The following is a 26,147-nucleotide window of genomic DNA, read 5'->3' as shown; positions in this document are numbered from 1 at the left end:
CCAGGATCCACTTTTCTGACACAGCTCTACTGCAGCAGCCAGGCTGAACCCACCTGCGCTTCCTGCACCTGGCCTTTCCCTACTTATGTACATTTGTCCAGCAAAAAAGGGTTAAACAATCAATATTTTGTGCAGAACCTCTTGGGTCTCTTATTTTAAGTGCTGTGCCTCTTCCACACAAATTTCCTTTCTCTTTTGGCAAGAAGTGGGGCATGGAGGATTAGGAATGCTCATCTGAAGGGAAAAAAAAAGATCCAGGAATAAAATGAGTTGGTTTATTAACTTTTCATTAAGAGAGGGAGGTGGAAGACACTCACAGCCCTCCACAGCAACCTGTCCCAGCCCAGTGTTAGTGTTTGGCCATGGTTTTTTGGCAGAGCTCCTCTCTCCTCCCCTCCAGCCTGCAGCTGGAAGCTGATCCCTAGATCCTGTGAGCACCCTGCCCTGGGGATCAGTGGTCTGTGCCCACAGAAATGGGGTGTCTGGGGGGCCAGGACCAGCTCCATAGGCAAGGGAGCAGCAGTGAGGGGTTCAGCTCCCATTGGTGTGTCCTGCTGCTTCTCCTTACATAATTTTTCATATATTTAATTGTAAATTGGCATTTCCCCCTTCCCCCCACCCTGTAGCCTTGGCTTGAGTCCACAGAGGAGCTCAAAACTTGTTTAATTAATAAGGTAGTAATGAAATCTCTGATTCCCTGGCTTGGGAAGAGACAGTGCCAGGAGCCATGAGTGCTTTGCCAGAGGTCTGAGCTCACTCATCTTCCTAATTTAGGGGGGACCTGGAGCTGGGGAGGAGCAGCAGCTCCCTCCCTTCAGCAGTGATACCTGCAGGGAGGGTGTCCAGCAGGAAGGGGGGAGCAGGCAGCCCCTGGGAGTTGTAGAGGGGGCAGGCCTGGTACTCACAGGGCCACTCGGCCCAGGCATAGCGCAGGCCCAGCACCAGCGTCCTGCAGCCACTCAGGGCCAGTGTCACTGTGTGGGACCCTACTGCCACCACTGGTGCCAGCAGCCACTGGCACGGGGAGGCCTGGCTGGAGCAGCACACCTGGGGAGGGGAGAAACCACCATCAGTGTTGCCTTCCCTTTTGCAGCTCTTTGGAGAGGATATCCCACTCCTCACCTCAAATGCCTGTGCATCCCTCTGACGGCAGATGAGCTCCTGGCTGTAGGTGACATTCAGGAGTCCCCTGGTCACATCCAGGACAGCCCGGGTGGGATATGGTCCCTGGAACACGAGGCCCTTGTCCCCATAGGCCACAGCCATGGCACCCAGCAGCAGTCGGTGAGCGACGTTCTGCTTGTCCCGGGGGTGGATACTGCCCAGGAAGAGGAGGAAGATGGAGCTGGAACCCAAAAACTCCATCCCTACACCCTCATCCCAGCCCAGGACTCACCTGCCATAGGGAGAGTGCTCATCACCCAGATCCATGGCTACAGCCATGAAAGTGCTGGGCATCCTGGCATTGGGAACAACCCCCAGGTCGGCTGTCTGGTGCCAGCGGAGCCGGGCGAAGCTGTCGTCTTTACTCCCATGGCGGTACGTGGACAGCTGTGAGGCACAAGGGAAATGGGGGAGTGGCTCAGATCCCAAAACTGGCCACTGTGGTCCCTGCCTGGGATTTTCAGCACTTGGCAGGATGCATAAGAGTTTGCAGCAACCTCTCCCTGGGCATCCCCCAAGGGCAATGGGGGATGTCACCCCTCTCGCCGCCCGACACCTGCACAAAGCCAAAGGGCAGAAGTGGCTCCGTCTGTCCGGCTGATCCGGTGTGGAATGCCCAGCGCCAGTCAGCAATGAGTGCAGGGAAGGTGCAGTTGTACTGGTCTGTGTTCAGGAAGGTATTGGCCTCACCTGTCCTCCAAAAAGAAGGGCTGGTGAGAGCTTGGTGGGACAGTGGGGGCTGCTCCACCCCAGGGGATAGAAATGGGGGCTCACCCTGGTACCAAGCGACACCCCGTAGGGTCATGTTGAGCAGGGGGTGGACCATGGCATTCCAGAGCACGGAGGGTGTTTGTGGGCCAGAGAGATGCTGATGTGGGGAGGTGCTGGAAGACAAAGCTAGGTTTAAGGGGGGTGTAAAGCACAAGGCAGCTTTTAGGTTAAAGCAAGCACCACGGCAAAGGGAGAGCTGGGATCCCTCTCTTCCTTTACCCACCCAGATATGAGTGCTTATGCTCTTGGCACGGGAGGGGTGGTTTTTATCCAGAGGGGGCATAATGATGCATAGAGGGGGCTGTGAGGCTCTGGGAGAGGAGGTGGGGTGGGAAGGGATGAGGATACTCCCCAAAAGCAGAATGGTACAGGGCAGGAGGTGTTTCCACAGCACCTTCTCTCACCTCCCCGTGTCCTCTGGGAGCCCACACGCCTTCAGAACCCGGCGGGAGGACCAGGCCTCGATGGGGGTCCCCCCCCAGGCCACCTCCACCAGCCCAATGGGGGACCCCAGAGCATCATACAGGGAGCGCCCCAGCAGCCAGCACACGGCCGAGAAGTAGGTGAAATTCCCATGGCCCAGGTTTTCTGCTCAAGAAACAGCAGGCTGCAAAGGGAACAATGGGAAAAAACCCATTTCCAAGCTTTCTTTTGGAGGCACATTGCACTCACCAGCCGTTGGAATGGACCATGGCAAATCAATCTGCTCCAGGTCCTCCAGCTCCACACTGGAGCGGGCAGGCGCCGCAGCAAAGATACGGACGTAGGGATAGCGAGCGGCGGCGGCGAGCTCCTGGCTGGCATTGGCCACCTGAAGAAGGGCCAGGAACATGCAAGGTGCTTCCCTGCCTGATCCCTACCTGGTCCTGCCTGATCTGTGTTGTGGGGCCCTACCTGCAGGACTGTCATTGCCATGTTGCTCTGCCCACTGCAAAGCCACACATCTCCAAAGTAGATGTCCCGCAGTGTCACATTCTCCAAGCCCTGCTCAGCTGTCAGTGCATAGGGACCACCCCGCTCCATTGGCTCCAGGACAGTTTTCCAAGTCCCAGAAGGTCCTGGAGGAAAAGGATGGTGCTTATCTTCCACCACCCTTATGATGGCCTCAAGACCTTCACCAGGATGTTGGATGAGCAGCCATCAACCAGTGGTGAAGGACAGGCAACAGGGAAAAGCTTCTCCACAACAGAAACAGGTTGGGGAAATGGATTTCAGAAGCCCTCTGGCATCAGACGGACCTTTCTTTTGCAGGAATTTAAGGGTTAAAAAAGAAAACCTGGAAAACAAATGTGTGTCAGAGCAGAAGCTGCTGGGAGGAACTGGGATTACAGGAGCAGCTTGGTGTGTGTGACACTGAGATGTCTCCAGCTAATTTTAGAGGCGCCAAATCGAAGCGTAAAGATATTCTGCTGGAGCTTAGCATGGATTTTCTGGCTGGATCCTGCAGATCTCCTGGATTGCTGCTCTCCCACAAGACACCTCCAGGCTCTTCATCTTATGGAGGTGCCCTTGGACAGCACTTTTACCCTCCAAAGGTGATGAGCTCCCTCCCAACTCTTCAGGCAGGGATGTAGCAGGGATTTGAGGTGCCCCTGAGCCCTCCCAGCTCCAGGAAGTTTCTGCTTGCATAGGCAACATCCTTTGGGGCTTAGAGATCCCAGAGGATTCTCCAAGGGGGCACAGATCGAAAGAGAACCTGGAAGTGCTCTGGAGGTTCCTCAGACCTGGTTTAGACAGGGAGAGAAGCTAAATTCCCCTTGTCCCCTCCACAGCCTCACTGCTCGGCTCAGCCTGTGCGGTGCCACCCACTCCAGCAGCAGCAGCTCAGCTCCTGCTGGGCACCCACGGGATCCACTGCTGGCAACCAAAGTGAGCAAAGGCTGACACTGCTGGGGAGGGGAATGGCTGAGCCCCCCAGGTCCCCTGGAGAGAGAAAAGCATGAGCTGGAGATGTCACCAGCACCTCTGCAGCCCCTGTGACAAACACAGGGATGGTGCCAAACCCTGTCTCACCCACCCCACCATTGGCTCTGATTTGGGCTCAGACAAGTCCTTTGGCCAACAAAACCATAAGTTTCTAGTGAAAGTCTGGGACTGACCTTTAACCTGTGCTGTTTTCTCCATGAGGATGAGGCCACTGGCACCTGAGAGAGTCAGGGTCACCATGGCCCCTAGCTCCCCGTGGCCCCACACCACAGCCCCTGATGGCTTCTGCTGCAGCACCATGTGGTCACCATAGTAGGAGGCAAAGCTGAGCATTCCCCCTGGAATCAGCAAACAGTGCAAACATCAGCTCTGAGAGAAAAACACCCTCAGCATGGCCTCTGACCCCCTCTTAAATACACATTATTTGAGATCCCACCTAATTTACAGATTCCTGGTCAGCTTTAAGGTGGTTAAAATCACCACAGAGCTGAGGAAGAGGCAGAATTTAAATTCTACAAGAGGGAATTCACCTCAAGTATAGGGAGCATGTTACATCTTGTATTACACGGATTTGGATACAGATTTTGGTAAAAATTCCTCCAATAACAGCATGGGAGTGTCTCTCCCAGCCCAGCCTTGCTAATGAATGCTCTGATGTATTTTTTCCTTAGAAAAAGGTTTGTTAAGGGGTGGGATGGAAAACACCAGGTGTGCAGCATTGGCAAAGGCACCCTCAGTGGGGACGGAAGCAGAAGGCTCAGCCCTGGCATCCCCAAAAGCCCCATTTTTGCAGTGTGAAAAGAAAATAATATTTGAAAAGGGGGTCAGAAGTAATGTGTGAGGGGTGATCTGGGCAGAGAACCCCAGTGACCAAATCAGAGCTCATGGAGCCTCATCTCCTCTGCAGCTCATCCTAGGCTGGGTTTTAGGAAGGAAAGGAAAAGGGAAAGGGAAAGGGAAAGGGAAAGGGAAAGGGAAAGGAAAAGGAAAAGGAAAAGGAAAAGGAAGGAACAACGTCCTCGGCCCCTCAGGAGTCAGCTGCATCGCTGGTCCCGCTGCCTCATGCCACAAGGCTCCGGGAGTTATATAAAAAACAAGTCGGAGGAGAAAAAAAAACCTAAAACTGAGACGCCAGGGAAAGTGGAAGCTATAAAAAGCAGCTGGGAGGAGGGAAGGGAAGAAGAAGGGAGGAGGGAAGGGAGGAGAGCCCACGAGACAGCACCAGGGAGCCGCATGCGGTTCCCACCTTACGTAAAGCATCGTCCCACGGCAGCAGAGCTGGGCCAAGGGCTTTGGGGAGGGGCTGGGCAGCAGAGCTGGGCCAAGAGTGTTGGGGAGGGGCTGGGGGTGTGAAGGGCATCCAAGTGGGACTCAGGGGATGCCAAGGGCATTGAGCTGAGGCTTGGTGGGATGCCACGCTTGTCAAAGTGGGAGTCAGGGTGTGCAGAGGGTGTCAAACTGGGGCTCTGGGAGTGCAGAGGGCATAGAAGCAGAGCTTGGGGGTGCAAAGAGTGTGAAAGAAGAGGGGGGGTTAACAAGGGCATCAAAACTGGGCTAAAGGGGATGCCAAGGGCTCCAAAGTGGGGCTGGGAGGGCACCAAGGGCCCCAAGGTGGGGCTCAGAGCAGTGCCAACGTCATCAAAGAGGGCCTGGGGGTTCAAAGGGTGCCAAAGTGGGGCTGGGAGGATTTACAGGACGTGCCAAGAGGGGCTCCCGAAAAGCGGGGCTGGGGAAGTGCCAATGCACGTACGAGGCTCGGAGTGTGCAAAGGGCACCAAATTAGGGCTTGGGAGGGCTTAGGGAATTCCCTGGGCATGGGAGCCGGGCTGCTGTGACGCCAAGGGTTCTGGCCGTGCCAAGTGCCCCGAAGTGGGTCTCGGGGGGTCTCAGGGGAGGCTCGCTCCAGGGCCCGGCTGCAGAGGATGCCCGCGGGGCTGGGGGCTCGGAGGGTGACCCTCCCCAGCCCTTTACCTGCGGCCGCCGGAGCCAGAGCCAGCAGCGCCAGCAGCGCCCACGCCGCCATCCTGGGGGCACAACGGACTGCGAGGGCGCCGGGCCCCGCGGTACTCCCCGGTCTGGGCCGGTACCGCCCAGTACCGCCCGGTACCCTCCGGTGCCCCCCGGTACCCCCGGCCCGCCCCTCAGGCGGGCCCGGCGCGCGGGGGCGTGGCCTGTGCGCGCACCGCCCATGGCGGGGGGGTCGGTTGCCAAGCGACGGCGTCCGCACCACGGCCTGAGGTGCCGGCGCGGCCCCGTCCGGCTCTGACGGGAGCGGCCGAGAGGAAAGGCCGGGAGAGCGGGGCAGAAGGTTGCGGAGCTGCGGGGCGGGCCGGGGCACACCGGGGGAGAGGAGCCGGGACACACCGTGGGACGGGAGCCGCGGCCCCCCCGCGCCCGCTCACCCCGCCCAGGCCGGGGCCGCGCGCGCGCAGAGAGAGGCGGCCGCGCGCGTGCGCGGCGGGCAGGGAGCGTGTCTCCCCCTAGCGGCGGCTCTGGCCCGTTCAGACGTTGGTCCGTGGGTTCGAGTCCCGGCGCTGCCCGGTGGCACCGGGCGCCGTGGGCTGTGGTTAATCCCGGGTTGTGCCGCTGGAGAGGGTCCAGGAGAAGCGACCATGTCCATCGCCGCCGCCAACACCAGCATGAGGGTGCCCGCCGGCTTCCGGAACCTGCTGGAGGGGCTGGCGCGGGAAGTGCTGCGGGAGCAGCCCACCGACGTGGTGGCCTTTGCAGCGCAGTACTTCCAAAAGCTGCTGGAGTCGAGAGAGGGTGAGTGGCCTTGCCCAGCAGCCACCCACACACTGCCATCCCCTGCCCCACGCTGCATTGCCTGCCCAGCCTGCTCCGTCTGCCCATCACCAGGGCGTCGGGCCTGGCCCCCGTGCCCACCTTCTACAGCATCAGGGCTCTCCTGAGTGCCCATCACCCGGGCATCAAACCTGCCCTTGTGCCCATGGCCTTGTGCCTGTCCCAAATGTCCACCATCGATGGCCATCAGGCCTTCCATTTGTGCCATCACCCAGGATGTTGTGCCTGTCCCATGTGGTGTCCCATCACCCGTGGTACCAGGTGCCCATTGCATGTGGCATCAAGCCTCCTCCTTCTCCAGCTGGGGGCATTGACCCGGTGGCGTGGGGAGCCATGCTGGAGGACGACCGTCTCACCTGGCCCCCTTCCGAGGTAGGCTGCCCTCTGTTCAGGTGCACCACACTGGGACCCTGCTCCCACCCTGTCCCTGCCACAGCATCTAAATTTTCTTCTTTCCTCCAGGACCTGAAAGAGGCCAAGGACATGGAGGGGTAGCGGGCAGCACCAGCGGGGGCAGGCAGCACGCACAGCTCTGGATCACTGTGATTCCACCCCAAAATGTGCGGAGAGGAGCCAAAGGGGAGCATGTCCCGATAACCCTCATGAACTGGGACACCTCTCTGGAGATGCAACCGCAGCACTTGCCCCAAATCCCCCATTTCCCGCTGTCCAACCCCAAAACTAAAAAAAACCCTTGGTCCTCCCCTGGCTCCTGCCCTTTTCCCGTGGGTGGCTGCTCCACTCCCATCCTGCCCCTGCGGTGCTGTTTTAATGAGGAATTTTATTAACGAGGTCCCTGCCGTTATTAACGTCGATCACCTGAGATTTCTCCCCGAAAAATCCTGGGTTTGGGGCTGAGCTGAGTACGGGATGATATTTTTAGCCTCTATATTTAGGCCCCTGCATCCCTGGAGGATGGAAGAAACTTCACAACATCCCAGCGTGAAGGAATGATGTGACATTGCTCCTCTCCTACCCCCCTCCATAAGCTGAGATACCTCCATGGAATTCTGGGGGGCACGCAAGGGCCCCCCAGTCCTATATCTACCTGTGAAATACATCTTTTCCCACACAGTGTGGTTTCAAAATCCCCCCCAAAAGTGGGGTTTGCGTCGAAGCCGGCTGCTCTATTTTTGGAGAGGACTGAACCCCCCCATCCATGCTCACCCCGTTTTTACCCCCTCTTTCCTGTTTTCCATCGCCATATGTGGTGCTCGCCCACGGCATGGGGCATGACAGCGGCTCCCCCGGGAAAAACAGGAAGGAGGGATGGGGAAAAAAAGCTGGCGGGGACCCCGTGCTGGGGCTGATGCCAACCAGCTACGCCTTGACCCCCCCTCCAGCACCGCCTCGCCGGCTGCCGGCTCCTGCTTCGGCAGCCGGCAACACTGCCCGCCCAGGGCATCATTCCAGCATCCAATTCCCTTTTCTTTTAGGGATTTTTTTCCTGTTTTTAAAGGATTTTTTAACACCTCGATGCCACCATCTCAAACCACGACGGCGGGATGTTCTCAGCAGGTCTCGCCAGCTGCACTTCCCATTCTCCCCTTCCAAAATCTGAGTTGTTTCCTTGGAATTCAAATTTTGGAGGTGCTGGAGCACCTGAGAAAGCATCATCCTGATGGAGGGGTCCAGGGAGGAAAAATGCAGATCCTGGAACAGGCTCAAAACCGCCATTAATGATTAGAAATGTTCTGGCATTTCGTGTCCCTCCTCCGCAGCCGCAGCCTGCGGGAGACGGCGGCGCTCGGCGGCTCTGCCAGGACCCGGCTGCCACGGATGGAGCAGATTCTGGGGGCTAATTGAGGGACTAATCCTAATTTTGGGGCTAACTTCTCCGATCCATGACCCCAAACGATTGACTCAGATCAATCACCCCAAAAACCCTTCCCACTTAACAAACACCTGGTCTTCTCTCATTGGAGCAAGCAGGGATGGATCTGGAGGGTCTAAAATCCAGGGAAAAGGATCTCTTCCCATCAAAAATCCCAGCAGAGCTGCCAAGGCTTCTCCTGGAAGCTGCAGCAGGGTTTTCTGGAGCAGAGCTATTCCCACCCCCACCCACCCTGGTGTGCTGGTGGAAAGAAGTGATGGTGGAAAAGTGGCTCCAGTGGGAGAGCTGAGCGGCTCACAGGGGAATTTGAGGGATGCTTGGGAGCATTTCCCAAGGGGGAATTCGGGTGCCTGGCATGTGCTGGAGCAGGGGTGACCCCCAGCAACCTCCAAGTGTGGATGAAGCAGTTGAGGGAGGTGGCAGTGGTGGGATGTGCCTGGGAGTGAGATGGGGAGCAGGGTGTCCTGGGAAGCTGGAGTGTCAGGGGACAAGAGGTGCCACCACCTGCACCCAGCAGGAGTGGCCCTGGAGAAAGAGATGGAGATGGGATGGGAATGGGAGAAAGGATGCTGATATGGCAGGGCACAGGGCCAGGGATGAGGGTGATGATGGGGATGGGGGCAGGGAGAGGGACAGGGGTGATGGGGTTGAAGCTGGGAATGGGAGCAGGGATTGGCATTATGAAGAGGATGGGGACAAGAAGTGGGATGGGGATCATGACAGGGATGGTGATAGAGATGGGGACAGGGATGATGGTAGGGATGGAGAAGGTGGTGGAGGTGATGGGGATGAGGTCAGGGATGGGGACAGGGCTGGTGGCAGCAGAGGGGACGGTGCCCATTCCAGTGCCAGAAACAGTGATGCCAGTGGGACAGGGATGCTAATGGGGATGATGATGATGATGGTGGCAAAGAGGAAGGTCAGTGCCACCAGGCCCCCAAGCAGGATGACCCCTATGAGCAAACTTGGCCAGGGAGAGCCCGGGGGGCCCGACAGTGCGGGTGGGCCGGGGGGTGCAGTGCCTGCCTTGGGGGGGCCAGGCTGTGTTTGGGGGCTGGCTGGAGCAGCATCGGCGCGGAGCCCACGGGCGACTTATGCAGTTGCTTAGCAACTCCCAAACCCGGATTAGAGGCGAGCGAGGCAGGCGATGGGGGGGCTGTGGGCTGCAGCCCCCCGCATTGCCCTGGGGGTCCCTCCTGTTTCCCGGGGTGCCCCAGCTCACCCTGCCAGTCCCAGCACCTCAGCGTGGTCTGGGGTGGCAGCAAGGTCTGCAGGGAGCACCGAGGGCTGGGAAAGTGGCTGGGACTGCAGCTCTGGTTGGAGAACACCCCAAATGTGGGGAGGTCAGATGCTCCTATGAGTGGCGAAGGGACCCCCAGATCCCAGAAGTGGAGCCCACTCCTCTGCTTGGAGGCTGCAGCTGGGCACATCAGCCCCAGGGTTCTGCGAGTGCTTGGTGGGACGCTGTGTCCCACCATGCCCACTCTTCCTCACCATCTTCATCCTTGCCATCCTCATCCTCACCCTCCTTCAGGACCAAGTCCTAAGTAGGTCAAGAAGGATTTTTCCCCCCATGCAAAGCAATCCGGGGGGCAAAATCTGCCTCCAGCATCGCTGTGAGTCATGTACCCCCCCAAAAATGAGCCCATTACCCCTATTTGCTATAGTTTTGTCCCCCAAAAAACCCTCCACGCCGAAGGCAAGGCTCATCACATCTTGGCTCGCATCCTCTGCATGTGATGTTGTGTTCCACGAAACTCCAAAGCGAGCTGCCGGCTCCTTTAAGTGTTAGGAGGGAGTTGGAGGCTGCAAAATAAAATTGGAGGAGGGAAAATAAAAAAAAAAAAAAATTAAAAAAATAAAAAAAGAGGCGAAAGGGAGGAAAAAAAAATAAGGCACCCCTCCTTCCCCCCCAAAAGCCTGGCAGGGGTGTCGGGCTGATAGGCTCGCCCGGAGGAAAGCGCATTACGTAGGCAAGCGGCTCCGCTCAACTTGCCACCTGCGCCGGGAGAGCTGCCGGGGAAGCGAGATCCTGCCGGAGCCCCTCGCCCGCCGCTGGCCGCCCACCCGCCCTCCGCCATGGACTGCTGCAATGTAGGTCCCCTTCCCCCGGAGCCCCTGCACCCGCTCCCGCCTTTAATCCCTTATCGCTGCTCTGGGCTGGGGGCGGCCGGGGGGTTTGGGGTGGTGGGGGCGGGGGGTGCGCTGGGTGCTGCGCCCACCAAGAGCTCAACCAACTCCGCGACCCCCCAGCGCTGCTGCAGCCCCCGGGCTCTTCTTTCCCCCAGCCCCACCAAATCCCCACTCCTGCCTCACGCCAGTTCGGACTCCATCCCACCGGGGCCACGGCAGCATCCTGCACCCCACAGCCCACTGAGGAAAGCCCCCCGTCCTCGAATCCTGCTTTTCTTGAGCTTTTTCTTCCCCCCACCCCTCAACTGCTCTACAGGTGGGATCGGGGGTCGCATATGGATAAAGGGCTTAATTGGGGTTGCACCCCTCTCTCCTCACCCGAGGCTGAGCTCCCTTCCCTCCCGGCCACCAGCCGGCTTGGGGAGAAAACCACATCTTTTCCCCCTTTCTCCCTGATCCCCTGACCTTTCCTGCCCCTTTCCCCCTTTTCCTCCCCCTTTCCCCTTTTTTTTCCCCTTTCCCCACTTTTTTCCCCTGTTTTCCTCCTCCTGCTAAGACAGCAGCCCAGGGAAAAGCCTCCATCTCTCCTCCTGGGCACCTCCAGAGAGGCAAAGCCCACCCTGGATATAGGATTTTTCCTGCCTGGATATAGGATTTCTCCCCTATGTATAGGACTTTTCTCCTCATATGTAGGATTTCTCCTTCTGAATATAGGATTTCTCCCCTAGATACAAGTTTTCATCAGCTGCATAGAGGTTTTTACCCCATGGATATGGTGTTTTTCCACTGGATATAGGATTTCTCCCGTGAATATAGGATATGGCCCCCTGTTTATGGGTTTACGGGTTTTCTTCCCTGAATATAGGATGTCTCCCCTGCATATAGGATTTTTTCTCCTGAATGTATGTTTTTCCAACCTATATACAGGATTTCTCAACTTGGATATAGGTTTCTGCCACCTGTATGTAGGATTTCTCCCCTGCATATAGGATTTCTCCCCTAGATATAGGAAATGCCCCTGCATATATAGATTTCCTCCTCCTGTATATGGTATTTCTCCCCTGGATATAGGGTTTCCTATCTCCTAAGATAGGATTTCTCTCTTGGATATAGGATTTCTCACCTGGATATAGGATATGCCCCTCCATGTATAGGTTTTCTCCCCTGACTATAGGATTCCCTTCTCCAGATATAGTATTTCTCCCCTGGATGTAGGTTTCTCCCACCTGTATATAGGATTTCTCCCCTGGATATAGGTTGTTCTCCCCCACCTCTGCATATATAGGATATCTCTCTTGAATATAGGATTTCTTTCCTAGATATAGGATTTCCTTTCCCTGGCTATAGGATTTCTCCCCTGGCTATAGGATTTCCAGCCCTGGCTATAACATTTCCACCCTGGACATATCATTTCCACCTTGGACCCATCCTCACCTTTCACAATGGTAAAACAACCTGAGCAACTTGGTGGAGCCGTGGCACGCTCCAACGGGATGAACTTCCTCCCCCCCCCTAATTACAGCCTCCAAATGAGCCCCCCAAAACTCCTTTAAGTCCTTTGAGTGCTCGTGGGGCAACACAAAGGCTTCACCCCCACAGCTGCTGGCACTGGATCATCCAATGCCAGCTCATTTCCACCTCATTTCATTTTCCCATGTTTTTCTTTTTTTCCTGTTGAACTTGGTGCTGAGTCCAACTGCTCTGGTGGGCTGTGGCAGGAGGGGAATGGGTTACAGTGCTTTGTCCTTGGTGGGGCTTTTCCTCCCTTCTGGTGTCACTGCTTTCCCAAATTTCCTGATGTTTCCAGCCAAAGCCCTGAGGAGGGATGCAGGAGGATGCAACAGGCTATGAGGAAAGGGGAAACTGAGGCATGAGCAGCTCATTTTGTGCAGGATGGCCTCCAGCCCTCTGCCAAAAATACCCCCCAGAACCCATCCCCTGCTCTGATGGATTTTCCTCTCCCTGCATCATAACCCTGGCTGGAGTCTGGCTTCCTGCAGCCGTGTGGTCCAGGGTTGTCTTTTCCCCAAAACACCTGCAAGAGACCCTGATTTTTAGCAAAACCCCTCATTTTTAGCAACGGAGCCTAATCTTTAATGAGTAAACCTAATTTTTAGCAGCCCTCCCCCTGATTTTTAGAACAGGGGCTCATTTAAGACCTTCTTGAACGGATTCATTGGGGAAGGGGCTGCGCTGTTTGAGGTGCCACCAGCTGTAACCCTGCCATTGCCACCGTCAGGAGGGAGCCTGCACAAAGCTGGACGAGGACATCCTGGACATCCCTTTGGACGATCCCGATGCCAACGCGGCAGCTGCCAAGATCCAGGCTAGTTTCCGTGGCCATATGACCCGCAAGAAGATCAAAGGGGGTGAGATTGATCGGAAAACCAAGGACGCCGAGTGCGCCAACAGCACCCGCGGTGGCGACCTCCGCAACGGCGACTAGGTACACCCCAAATCCCGCTTCTTCCCCCCAAAACTGGGTCATTTCTGTAAGGATGCTGCTCTGAGTGTCCTTTGCTCTGTTGATTTGGGATGGAGCATCCTTCCCCATGCTGATTTGGGATGGAGCATTCCGCTCTGAGCAAATATGGGATGGAGCATTCTGCTCTGCGCTGATTTGGGATGGAGCATTCTGCTCTGAGCAAATATGGGATGGAGCAACCTTCCCCACACTGCTTCAGGGTGGAGAAGGGGTTTTTCCTCCCAGGAGATGGAAACACACAGGCAGGCAGCCCCTGCCTTGCCCTAAATTTGGGTGCGCGCCGTAGTAGTTGGGAAGGATGGGAAGTAGGATGGGAAGGCGCAGCCCTAGATTTGGATTGAATCTCTCCCTTAGCAACACCACCCCGAGCGCCTCGCCTCAGCACATGCTATTTTTAAAAGCCTGTGTCACAGTCTCCTGGCAGGAAAAGGTAAATTTAAAAAGCGCCCACGGTGCCGAGGCCGCGTGGCATTGGAGCCCGGGTGGTGGCTGCGCCGTGCCCGGGCCGTGCCCTGCGCCGGGAGCGCGGGATGGCCCCGGATACCGGCGGGGCCGGTGCGGGGCGAGCGGCGGGGAGGGCGCGCTGCCGGCTCGGCCACGTGAGTGTGGCGGGGCTGGTGGAGATGCAGCTGGGATGGAACTGGGATGCGGTGGGGATGGAGTAGGAATGCAGTGGGGATTCAGTGCAGATACAGTGGGGATGGACTGAAGATGCAGCAGGAATGCAGTGGAGAGGAAGAGAAGGATGCAGTGAGGGTGCAGTGCAGATTCAACGAGGCTGCAGTGGGAAGGAACTGAGGATGCAGTGGAAGGAACTGGAGCTCAGCTGGGACACAGAGAGGATGAACTGAGGGACAGTGGGAACAGAACTGAGACGTGGGGAAGCAATGGGGATGCAGTGAGAATGCACTGCAGACTCAGTGAAAATGCAGTGAGCATGCACTGAGGATGGAGAGGGAATTCAGTGGGGCTGGGATGAGAATGAACTGAGGATGGAGTGGGGATTTTGTGAAGATCCAGTGGGGACAATGTGGAACCACAGTGAGGCTGCAGTGGGGCTGCAAAGCGGATGCACCGAGGATGTGCAGGGATGAACTGGGGACGCAGTGGGGAAGCAGCAGAGATTCAGTGAGGATGCAGTGGGGATTCAATGGGGCTGCAGTGAGGACTGAGTGAGGATGCACTGGGGCTGCAGTGAGGATGTCAGAGGGCTGCAGTGAGGAAGCAGCTGCCGAGTGCAGGTGCTGTGCAGCTTCCTAGGGTCCAGAGATTCCTTTGGGATGCCTTGTTAGGGGGGCTGAGCAGGTTGGCAGCAAGGGAGCCAGGTTCCCCTCCTTCTGCCACAGTGCTCTGCCTAGGGGGGTGCATGCAGGGGTCCCCCCCAGGTTCTTGGGCTGGGGGAGGGCAGAGTGTGGGCAGCAGTGGAGGCAGGACAAGGGTGCAGGCAGGGTGTGGGTGGGCTGCAAGTAGAGCACGGGCAGGGTGTGGGCAGGGGGAGGGCATGGAGAGGGTGCAGGCTGCAGGAGCAGCACGTGAGCAGGGTGCAGTCAGGGCACAGGGTACAGGCAGGGTGAAGGCTGCAGGGTGCAGGCAGGGCACAGGGTACAGGCAAGGCTCAGGGTTCAGGGTGCAGGCAGGGCACAGTGCAGGAGCAGGCAGGCACAGGGTGCAGAGTAAAGGCAGGGCTCAGGGTTCAGGGTACAGGCAGGGCACAGGGTGCAGAGAGCACTAAAGGTGCAGGCAGGGCAGGGTACAGGCAGGGCCAGGCCCAGGCTGACCACTCGCTCTCTCCTTGCTTGCAGGGGCCACCAGCTGCTCACCGGAAACCCCTCGCCACCGACTCCCTCCCACCGCTGCCCGCCGAGGCCCAGGAGCCCCCGCTTCACCCCCTGCCCCTCGCATGCGTCCCCCGGGGTCCCCCCACAGCCAGGCCCTGCCCCTGTCCCTGGCTGCCCCCCCCCTCCCCAGACACCCCCCGCCCCAATAAACGCCCCTGCCAGAGCCCCGGCCTGTCCTCGGTGCCTTCTGATGTCACCGGCAGAGCGGTGAGGTCACAGCGGGCAGGGGTGGGAGGGGTGTGGGGCAGCTGGTGCCAGCAGTGATCTCCCATGTGTATGTACAACATGCTGCAGGCAGATGTGACATCACTGCCAGGCGTGGGACGTGACATCAGGGTGTGCTGTGACATCACTCGGGGGTGGGAGGTGACTTGTGAGGTGCTGGCATGGTGGTGATGTCACTACTGGACAAGTGACAGCTGCTGTGACACCATACAGGTGTGTGTGACGTCACTGCTGGATGTATGATGCCATACAGGTGTGTGTGACATCACTGCTGGATGTGTGACACCATACATGTGTGTGTGACATCACTGCTGGATGTGTGACACTGTACAGGTGTTTGTGACACCATACAGGTGTGTGTGACGTCACTGCTGGATGTGTGACGCCATACAGGTGTGTGTGACATCACTGCTGGATGTGTGACGCCATACAGGTGTGTGTGACATCACTGCTGGATGTGTGATGCCATGCAGGTGTGTGTGACATCACTGCTGGATGTGTGACACTGTACAGGTGTGTGTGACATCACTGCTGGATGTGTGACACCGTATAGGTGTGTGTGATGTCACTGCTGATGTGTGACACTGTACAGGTGTGTGTGATGGCTGGAGTGACACCATTCCACTGTGTGTGATGTCACTACCAGGCGTGACTGTGGGTGTGACATCATACAGACACGTGTCACATTGCTGCTGTGTGATGGTGTGACATCATGCAGGCACACATGACATCCCTGATGGACATGTGACATGCCTGTATGGCATCATGCAGGCACCAGTCAGATGCTGTGATGTCACACACTCCTTGTGGCATCGTACCTCCTGACACAGGGAGTGACGTCATGGGGTACGACAACACGTGTGTCATGATGTCACCTCACCCTGAGGAGCTTGGCTGGTGCACTGTGACATCACCCTGCCCTATGACATCACCCAGAAGGTTGTGGGACATCCCTCCCCACCTCAAAATCCGCACAAACTCACCCAAAGCGCCGGTGCTGGGCAGCGCAGCAGCTTTTAATCAGAAAACCCCTAAAAAAAGTGTGTGTGTGTGTGTGTGTGTGTGTGTGTGTATGTGTCCCCATCACCCCCCTCCCCCACTTATAATGCTCTTTTATGAAAAATCCCTCGTTTCACCTGATATATAGATATAGAAAAAAAAAATCACAAGAAGGGGACCCCCCTGAGGCAGGGCTGGGGCTGGTTTGGGGGGTGATATTTATGGGGAGACTCAGTCCCTCCAAACGCAGAGAGCCCCTGCACCCATTAAACACAGCCACGATGAGTCCAGCTGCTCGAGGCATCTGTTAAAAAGAAAAGGAAACCCAAAAAGGGACCAAAACCACCCCAGGAAACAGGGAGTGGGCTGGGCTGGCTACGGCACCCCTGTTTTTTGGGGGGTGCTCACACCAAGGAGCCAGCTCGGCTCTGCGCTGGCACCATGACTGGAACGGCCCCGGCTCGTGCCAGGCTGGAGGGGGGCAGCGACCCCGCGGGAGCGGCGGGGGGGTCCTGGCGGCGCCGGGGGGTCCCGTTAACGGCGGGGGGTGAGAGGCTGGGGGGCCGCCCCCCTGCCCGGGGCGGGGGTCCCCGGTAGCTGCCGGTGGTGGTGAGGATGGAGGCGGTGTCGGAGGGGGCTCTGGCTCCGTAGGCTTGCCGCGTGCCGGCGATGGAGGACAGGGTGCTGGTTTTGGACATGGTGTCTGAAGCTGGCCTCCTCGCCCACGACGGGGTTTTGGGCGCCACGGCGTCTTCCCTGCCAAGAGGGGAGAGCGTCAGAGAGATCAGCTCTGGGAACCCTTCCATCCCCCGCCCCAGCATACTCTCCCTGAGCAATGAGGCTGGGCAGACATGCTGGACCCCCAAACAGAGGGACAAAAGGGAGAGGGGAAAACAGAGGTGGAAAATGCCCTTGTTAACTCTGAAACCTCCTGACAACTGGCCAGAGGTGGAAACTTTCTTCCTGATTGTTGCCTCTGGAGCACATTGATGCCTGGCCAGAGATGAAGAACTCTTCCCCACTATTGACTCTGAACCTGAGAAATGATGGGCCAGAGGTGGAAACACTCTCCTTGCCCGTTAATCCTGAAACCTAATGATGATTTGAACCCCCTCCACAGGAAGAGTGCCTCACTTGATCTCGTTGGCTCCCTCCTCCTGGCTGTCACGTTTTTTCCTCCTGTAGCCAACAAACTTCTGGGCAAAGAAGATGATGGTGGCAAGGGCACCCAGGGAGCCCAGCACAGCGCCGGCAATGACCGCTTTGGTGCTTGCTGCCAGAGAGAGACAGAGATTCCCTTACTGCCTTATTCCCACAGGGACCTCATGGGGACTGTGTCCCCCTCCCCAACCCTGTGGACACGTACTCACTTGATTGTACCTCCAGGACAATGCTGCAGTTCTTAGAACCTGCTTGGTTTTCAGCCCTGCAGACGTAGACCCCCGACATTTCCAGGGAGAGGTTGGTCAGCTTGAGGGTGCCCCTGGCCCGGTCTGCAGGTGAGAAATTTGGGTGCTGCCTCACAGCCACTCCACCTCCTCGTGCAGGAAGTGGATAAGGGGATGAAGCCAAAGCTGAATCTTCTCAGGGTATTCCAGCCCACCCACTCACCCCACTCCCCAGCCCCACACTGGTGCCAGCTTACCATGGGCGGGGGGAAAGAAGACCTGCAGGGTGGGCGGCTCACGCTGCCACTGGTACATGGGCGAGGGCTTCCCCTTCTTGGAGGAGCAGCTCAAGGTCACGTTGGCCCCCACGACGGCGTTGCCTTGCAGTTGGCAGGTGGGGGTGGCTGGTGGCACTGTGGGCACTGATGTTAGTCCTGAGGGGCACCACGGGGACCTCCGAGGGAGCTGGGGGGACTGGGGGAGCCTTACCCAGGACAGTGAGGTTGATGAGGCCCACGTTCTTGCGCATCCTGATGGTGTCATCCTCCACGTTGACAGTGCACATGTACTGACCCGAGTCTTGCTCCTGGGTGGCATTGATGAACACTGAGATGTTGTGGGTGGTGGTGATGGGGTACAGGAACCCCACGCGGGACATCAGATCTGTCTCCTCCACCTTCACCTTCCCGTTTATGAACGACAGGATCTGCATAGGGGAAAAACCACATGCTTTCACTTCCAGATTGTGCTGCTGGAGAGAAAAGCCCCTCAAATCTCAAAATTTGTAGAGCAGTGGTTGCTGCATAAGCCCCCTCCAGCCTTACCTCCGCTGAGCATCCTGGACATGGGAAATGCAGGCAGCTCCCCACCAGAGGCACAAATACCCCTGGCATGGGCACTGTGAGAAATTGTCCCATCAGGAGCATCTCCCCATCAGAAGCACCATCAGTGGTGCCCCACTGTGGACACTTTCCCATTGTAGGCACCATGGGCATTTTCCAAGGACATCTGCCCCCCAGGGTATCTCCCCTTCATGAGCAGGACAAGCACCTTCCTATTGCAGGCACCCTGGGCATGACCCAAGTGTGGGCATCTCCCCTCACGGGCACAATGAGCACCTCCCTCCTGTAGGCACCTCCTGATCATGAGGACCACAGTCATCTCCCCAGTGTAAACACTTCCCACCGTGGACACCACAAACACCTCCCTGTACAGGCATCTCCGCATCTTGGAGGTCTCCCCATCTCGTGTCTCTCCCTGCTGTGGGCACCACAAGCACCTCCCTGCTGCAGGCACTGTAGGCATGACCTCATCGTGGGCATCTGCACATCACCATGAGCACCACCCATCAAGGTGGGCACCATGAGATTCCCCCATGGTGGACATCACCCCATCATGGGCACTACAAGCAGCTCCTCGTGGGTATGGGGATGGCACCATGGGTATGTCCCCATCATGGGCACCATAAGCATGTCCCCCATAGTGGTCACCTCTCCATGGTGGGTGCCATGAACTTCACCCCATCATGGGCCAACTCTCCAATATGGGCACCACAAGCATGGCCCCACTGTGAGAACCACACACATCTCCCCATGGGCACATCCCCACCACGAGCATCTCCCTTTTGTGGGCATCATGGGCACCACGTCCTTACCACGGACACTTATCCATTGTGGGCCACCATGAGGTTCCTCCCCTCATGGGCACGTACCCATTGTGGGCATCTTCCCTACATGGGCACCATGAGCGCCATCCCACCATGAGCATCAGTGTTGGCACCATGAGCTTCCTTCCATCATGGCCACCTCATCACCATGGGCATCCTTCCACCACGGGCACTGTGGCCACTACCCCATGGTGGGCACCACCAGCACCCCCTCCATGGCCACTGGCCAGCTTGGTCCTCTCCATCTCCAGCCCTGCAGCCCCTGCCCTCTTCTCACCTGGAAGGGAGCAGGTTTCTTGTTCAGCATCCAGGTGACGTAGGGCTCATTCTGGGAGAGGCTGGTGTACCAGACAGGCAGCACTGCCTGCTGCCCCTCCACGGAGAACACCAGGCTCGTCCCCACATGCACCTCCAGCGCGGCCAAGGAGACACCTGCCCGTGGGAGAGGGGAGAAACCGGGAAATGACTCAACCCCAGGTGCTGCTTCTCCACAAAACCTCACTGACTGTGAGAAAAAACCCCATTCCCAAGACAAAACAACAATCCCAGGTTATCACCAGGAAGCTGGGCCAAGAGAACATTTTGCCTCCTTCCCTGCCACAGGAAGGGCTTTCCGCCTGCTCCGGAGGATGTAGGACATTGCTGCTCCCTCCCATCTCAGCTTCCGCCCCACATTCAGCTTGGGAATTCCTAAGGCCCAAGTCATCCTTCCCAGGAGACAGCCAGCTCCAGCAGGCAGACACCCCCCTTAGCTCAGTACTGGGGCACTCCCAGCCTCCCACGATGCTGCACCAGATCCCACGGGATTTATTTGTAGGGCTCCCCATGTGCACCCCCCCAAGCTTTTCCCAGCATCCCTGTATCCCCCATTTTTGCTGCCAGCACCAAACTGGGATAATCCATGAGTGGCATCCTCTGGTGCCCCATCTCATTTGACCCCAAATATCCCATCCCAATCCCCTGTCACCATGTCCCCTGCATCCCAGCATCCCCCCAAGCCCCACTGGAGGAGGCGATGGGGTGAGGGTGATACCATGGACTGGAGAGGGATGCTCAGCTCCTGGGGGAAAATCATTCCCCAGCTTTGCCCGTAAGGCTCAGCCAGAAAATTAATCAGCCCAGGCAAGGCTGAGTTAGTGCTGGGGCTGGTTTGTTTTTCCCAGGGGAACATCACCAGGCCCTGCATCCCAGCAGCTCCATCCCTGCATCCAGCCATCGATCCGTGACCCCGGCTGGCCCTGCTCCTGCCAGCGCCCCGGGGATGCCTCACGTTGGGATGCAGCGGGGAAAGGATGCTGCTGCCCCGTCATCCCAAACCCTCAGTCTGGGGGAAAAAACCCCTGGGTCTGAAGGATTTCGGGAGCTTTCAATAACCTCGCACTTTTCCCTAAGAGCTCAGGGGTTTTAATTGGATTTTTCCAGGGTGGGAAGAGGAAAACAGGAGCTGGGGGGTATTTTTAGCCTCCTCCCGCATCCGTTCATCCCCCTCCTGGCAAGGCATTGGTGCCATTTCCGGACGGAGCCTTCCAGCTCCAGGCAGGAAACTCTGCTCCGGCTGATAAGTCTTCTCAGGAATTAAAAAAAAAATTAATTACATTTCCTTTCTCTGGTGAAAAACTGGGAGAAATAAGGCCCAGTCTGGTGAGGATGCGTAAAAATAGCTCACCCGGGCTAAGAACATAAACCTTTAAATCCTGGAGGGTTTGGGGGGGGGAGATGCTGGAGGCATCTGCAGGTCCCAAATCGTTGGTAATATTATTTATTAATTATATAAAGCTGTGGTATCTGATCCAATAGAGAGTATGGAAAAATAATGGTAATTATAGTGTATTTATATGTAATTATACAGATAATTGTATTAAATTTAGAGAAAGTGGAAAGAAATATGGGATGGCGACTCATTAAATTGGAATTTCCAGAACAAAATAGATCATTGAGAACATATAATTTATAACAGCTATAAATATAGGTATATTTTTGTAAGAATAGGGATAATAGTGGGGATGTGAAAGTGATAATAGTGCTCAGAATAATGAGAGTAATGATCAAAGTGAGAATAATAATTAGAAAAGTGGGAGTAATAATGATAAAAGTTATATTAATAATGATAATAATAATAGTGATTATAATAACTATAACAATGATTCCAATACAATAATGACAACAGTCATAATAATTATAATACTGATAATAATAGAAATAATAATAATCATCATCATCATCAAAATTATACAGTTCATTAATTATGCAGATGGCACAGCCTCCCTGCATTCCCAACAACTGGGAAAATCCAGGTGTTTTCAGCCCAGATTCTCCATCATTATAAAAGTGTGTTAAATTGGGATAATCTACAAGAAAATAGATTATATTCAATAACTGCATTGAAATTTCTATTAGACATATAACAGGTAATAGACCTGGTTGAAGAATTATAATTGTACTTTAATTTAAAAAATTCTAACAGTTATAACAGTTACAAAAACAATTATAACAGTGATTATAATGATATTAGTAATAAAAGAGTGATAAGTGTAATGATGATAATGATAATAATAAAATATTATTAATAATATAGTTGATGCATAGGCATCAATAAATGACTCCACAGCTTCTACACCCCTGTTCATCCCCAACAGCTGGGAAAATCCAGGTTTTTCATCCTGCCTCCTCCATCAGCATGGCTTTTTGGGCTCAAAAAAAGTGCTGGGCCAAAGGGTGCTGGGGATTCCTGGGGAAATCCAGGCTCCAGAGAGGGAAGAGATGCTCTGGCACCAGCCAGAGGATTCCCATTGCATCCCGAGGCTTCAAAACAGCCCCGTGTGCCTCAAAGCTGCTCCCAGCGCTGCAAACCGGGGCTGTTAACCCTGAAACCTAATGAGGAGCACGTTAATTATGTTAATTGTGCTCTGGGGCTGCAGCTTTGCTCTGTCACCCTTAAAACTCCTGTGGCAACAGGAGATCCCGGCTCCATCATCTCCCCTTCAGTGTATGGGGGAGAGGGAGATGGATCCAGATCCGAAGGCTGCTCGCTCCTCAAAACCCCCTTCTTCTTGCAGAATTCACCCAAATTCCTCCTCTCAGACAGATGTGACCCTAAAGAAGGCTGGTGGGGCTGGGTTTGGAGCTGCAGGCATGGGACGAACCCCCTGGCACAGCTCTGGCTTTGGCCACCTCGACGCTCCAAATCCTCTAATGCTTTAACCAGATCGAAAAAATTAAGCTGCTCGTGGTGCTCATAGTCATCCAGGGGGGCCTGGGGCCCTCAGCCCCTCCCGCTGCTCTTTGGGCTCAAAACCTGGATTTTTATCCAGCTGCCCTGAGCTAAACACCTGCCCGGGTGTTTTCCCCCCGCCCCAGCCCATCTGCTGGGATTTTTTTTGCATATGGAAAAACAGAATAGACTTAAATTTACCTTTAAAAATAGCTATGATTTTTTTCCCCTATGGAATGAATATATTACAATTTAGCATTCTAAAAAACTTTAAATTAAAACAAAAAAAAATTAAAAACAGCTTTAAATTTCCCTTTGAATTTATTCCCTATGGAAAAAAATCACCTTTAAATCCCTGCAATCTTAACATTAATCCCTGTGCTGATATCAATCACCCTATCCTCATCTAAAATTGCATCCTTTCACCCCCCAAAAATGCTGTTTCCTGACTCTGGCACACCCTGAACCCCCAAAAAAGCAAGCTCCCCCTGCAGCCCCCTCCCCAAGTCTCTAAGCCATTAACTGCAGGGGAATTAAATCCCGGAGGCGGTTGGGGTTTGATGACCCCGCTTGATAGGATTAAGGCGCTGGAGTCATGTGAAACCCAGACCCAAATTAAATCCCAAAAAACCAAGCTTGGGATTTAAAATACACAGTGGGAATCTGGCCGGAAAAGGGACCCTTGAAAAAGCTTGGAAAAAGGTCAAGGAGCATCTCAGCGCTGCAACACAGCCAGTCGCCTTCCCCTTTTTTTTAAAAAAAATTATTTTTGGGGGATTTTTTTCCTTTTCTTCCCTTAACTTTGCCTATTTATAACCAGGCAGATAGGAGATGCTGGGCTGTGCAGCAGCGTCCCTTGGGAAAATCCACAGCGGCATTTCTCACGACCCCGGGGGCGGGGGGGGGCAGAAAGTGCCCTATCCTCCAGAGAGACCAAATTTGGGGAAAAAAAATTAAATAAAGCAATAATCATATGTGACTTTGCTATAGATGGAAACGTGCTTCACCCCCGGTGTGGGAGGGAGAGGCGGACATGGGATGGGATGGAGATGGGCAGGAGATGAGATTGGGATGGGATTGAGGAAGGGATTGGGGCTGGGATTGGGGATGGGATGGGAGAGGGAGTGGGAAGAAAACAGAGACGGCAAACATCCCTCATTTTGCTTTTCCCCATCACAATCTCATGAGGATCCCACGGGATGAGGAAGGACTGCTTGAAAGCAAAACTACAGGAAAAACACACATTTGGGGTTCAAAAGGGTCTTTCTGCTGCATTTTTGAGCTATCAGTGCCTGTGATGTCACATCCCAGGGCTCAAGAGTGATTTTTTTGTGGGAATTCATCATGATTCCACACAAAAAACGCCATCAAGATGCAGCAAAGGAGAACCTTGGTGGGATTTAAGGGCTGAGTGACCCCCATGCCTCATACAAACATTCTTTAACTTTTATCAAGGAAGAAAACCTTCAAGGAGGAACAAGAAAACCTTCAAGGCGGCTCCAGGACCCCCACCCAGTGTTCTGCTGGAAGGAAATGCTGCTGCCATTGTTTTTGGGGCCGTTTCCTTTCTCCAAAGGCCTCTCCTTCGCTGGGAATGCCAAAGGATGTTTTCTTTTGGAGCAACCGTGGCAAGTTCCAAAAAGACTCAAATAGGGTGGGAAATCAGGGGTGGAAGAAGGGAAAAACCCATGGACAGAGAAGCGTTGAGATCCCTCACCTCAAAACCAGCTGGGATGGCTGTGCAGCACCAGTAAACAAAGGAAAACAAGTGGATTTTTTCTTGCCGAGTGCCACGCAGGGAGGTGAACTGTGGACTCTCACTTTAGAGTCCCTGGTGTGTTCCCATATGGGGGCACATCGGATTTGGGGGTGCTGGAAGTGGCTGTTTGGCAGCTCCAAGGTACAAATGGCTTTTCCCGGAAAGACTCAAATTTTCTCCACTCCGGGCACTCCTAAGAGGGGAGGAGGTCGATCTCTCCCCCCCTTTCCCTCCAATCTGCCTGCTGGGGTAGAGGACTGGGGGCACAGAGGCAGGTGGGTGCTGTGACCCCCGCCCATGGTACCCCATGGTCCTTCCCAGTGCCCCGTAAAGCTTCCCAGGTCCTGCCCGGCGGTGTCGGGATCCCGAGTGTCTTGCTCGGTGCCTCCGGCTGCTCCCACACCCTGCCCGGTGACCCCCTCGGTATCTCCGGGTCCTGCCCGGTGCCCTCCCAAAAGCTCTCGCTCGTCCTGCCCGGTTCATCCCGCTTTTCCCGAGTCCCGCCGGGCGCACCCCCGCTACCACCGCGTCCTGCCCCGTACCCGCCGCGCTACCTCGCGTCCCCCGATCCCCCCGCGCCCCGCCGGGCGCAGCCGCCAGCACCCGCCCGCTGCATCCCGAAAGCTCTCCCGCGTCCTGCCCCGCATCCCCCGGTCCCCCCGCATGTCGGTCCCGCTCGGTGCCCCGCGGGTCCCCGGGGCTCACTCACCCAGCAGCGCCGCCAGCGCCAGCGCCGCCCGCCGCAGCGCGCCCATGGCCGGAGCCGCCGCCGCAGCAGGTGCCGGGGGGGCCGGGGCGGCGGGGCGGGACCGCGCAGGTGGGGGCGGGCCGGAGCCCACCACACCCCGTGGGGGTGTCCCGGCCCCGGCGCTGACCCTCCCCCAGGGGTCCGGCCCAGCCCTCCCCCCCACAGGGCGCAGTTATTAATTAGTTGTATGGGTTATGATTAGTTATATTAGGGTTAAGCGCGGGTTCAACGCGGCGCCGCGATGTCAAATGTCACCCCCCCGGGGGAGCACAGGGACCCCAAACCCTCCCCATTCTCATCCCTCCCACGCCGGCAGGGTGGAACATCCCGTTCGGCATCCCTCACGCTCATCCAACACCCCCCGCCTTTCAGATAAACGCATCGATCCTGAAAAATAAACAATTTCCAAAAAAAGGGCAATTTTGACTACCTGGTTCTCGGGAGCCTCGGGTGGATCCTCCCCGGCTCAGCCAGGGTTATCCCGGTCCTCGACCAGAGCAGGGTCAGACCTCGAAGCCCCAGCAGAGATTAGACACCGGCGGAGGAGGAGGAGGAGGCGGTGGGGGCAGAATTAATCCCTCCTCGCCCTCGCCACCCCCCCGCAAATCCAGCCTGGCCTCCAGGACTGCGGGATCCCGGGAGCAAGGAGGCTTTGGGGGATCGACCTGGCTTGATCCCACCGGGACCCCACCTCTCTCTAACAGCATCCTCACCCTCGGCTACACCCGATGCTCCCAACTCGGCAGCAGCTCCGTGGGGCAACTCACCTCGTTGTCCCTCTACTCTGAAGGCCGGGAGTGGGGAGGGTGCGTGGGTGACCCACTGGTGACCTGCTCCCCTTCCTCACTCCACCATCTCAGGGCTCAAAGGCGATGCCAACTTCCAGATGAGCAGTGACCTCACTCCTTTCAAGGATTCTGGGAACCTCTGCAGGGAAAGCAACCATCTGTGGTGGTGCTCACCCCATGTAAAAAAAATCAGCAACTCCTCCAACAACGACCCCGGGAGCAAAGCCCTGATGGGAAAATCCACAGGGAAGAGCTCGGCACCTCCCCAAACTGCCCCAGAGAAGGAGAAGGCTGCGTGGAAAACTCTGTACGTGTTTGTTTGATTTTATTAGGACCGACACATTCATCGTATGTCACAACGTCACCGATGGATGAGCTCCAGGAAATAAAACCCACCGGCCCCGGCG

General features: G+C 56.1%; 4 protein-coding genes across 5 annotated transcripts; 2 read left to right on the top strand and 2 right to left on the bottom strand.

Annotated features, from left to right (window-relative positions):
* Nucleotides 1–282: 282 nt before the first annotated feature.
* SIAE (sialic acid acetylesterase) lies at nucleotides 283–6,002 on the bottom strand. Its single transcript, XM_084221514.1, has 10 exons — nucleotides 5,833–6,002; nucleotides 4,035–4,199; nucleotides 2,830–2,993; nucleotides 2,608–2,746; nucleotides 2,340–2,523; nucleotides 1,939–2,048; nucleotides 1,721–1,854; nucleotides 1,397–1,551; nucleotides 1,123–1,318; nucleotides 283–1,047 (listed from the first exon to the last, which is right to left on the bottom strand). Exons 1-10 carry the CDS (start codon nucleotides 5,882–5,884, stop codon nucleotides 766–768), a joined length of 1,581 nt encoding a protein of 526 aa, XP_084077640.1. The 5' UTR covers nucleotides 5,885–6,002; the 3' UTR covers nucleotides 283–765.
* Nucleotides 6,003–6,473: 471 nt separating this feature from the next.
* SPA17 (sperm autoantigenic protein 17) lies at nucleotides 6,474–7,161 on the top strand (the record flags this gene model as incomplete). Its single annotated transcript, XM_084221607.1, has 3 exons — nucleotides 6,474–6,627; nucleotides 6,968–7,038; nucleotides 7,138–7,161. 3 exons carry the CDS (start codon nucleotides 6,474–6,476, stop codon nucleotides 7,159–7,161), a joined length of 249 nt encoding a protein of 82 aa, XP_084077733.1.
* A 3,024-nt stretch (nucleotides 7,162–10,185) lies between these two features.
* Nucleotides 10,186–13,079, top strand: NRGN (neurogranin; the record flags this gene model as incomplete). Its single annotated transcript, XM_084221464.1, has 2 exons — nucleotides 10,186–10,594; nucleotides 12,873–13,079. Exons 1-2 carry the CDS (start codon nucleotides 10,580–10,582, stop codon nucleotides 13,077–13,079), a joined length of 222 nt encoding a protein of 73 aa, XP_084077590.1. The 5' UTR covers nucleotides 10,186–10,579.
* A 3,107-nt stretch (nucleotides 13,080–16,186) lies between these two features.
* ESAM (endothelial cell adhesion molecule) lies at nucleotides 16,187–25,860 on the bottom strand. Of its 2 annotated transcripts, none has more exons than XM_084221481.1 (7): nucleotides 25,720–25,860; nucleotides 19,512–19,666; nucleotides 18,058–18,274; nucleotides 17,826–17,981; nucleotides 17,551–17,673; nucleotides 17,315–17,453; nucleotides 16,187–16,936 (listed from the first exon to the last, which is right to left on the bottom strand). In XM_084221481.1, exons 2-7 carry the CDS (start codon nucleotides 19,539–19,541, stop codon nucleotides 16,585–16,587), a joined length of 1,017 nt encoding a protein of 338 aa, XP_084077607.1. In that variant the 5' UTR covers nucleotides 19,542–19,666; nucleotides 25,720–25,860; the 3' UTR covers nucleotides 16,187–16,584. The 2 variants fall into 2 exon arrangements, with proteins under 2 accessions (XP_084077607.1, XP_084077606.1); XM_084221480.1 differs by lacking the exon at nucleotides 25,720–25,860 and adding an exon at nucleotides 24,914–25,038.
* Between the last annotated feature and the right edge of the window lie 287 nt (nucleotides 25,861–26,147).

Source organism: Fringilla coelebs, assembly GCF_963513975.1.
Source record: "Fringilla coelebs genome assembly, chromosome: 25".
Classification (NCBI taxonomy): Eukaryota; Metazoa; Chordata; class Aves; order Passeriformes; family Fringillidae; genus Fringilla; species Fringilla coelebs.
The sequence above is the reverse complement of the archived record's forward strand: the minus strand, read 5'-3'. Positions and strand labels throughout refer to the sequence as shown.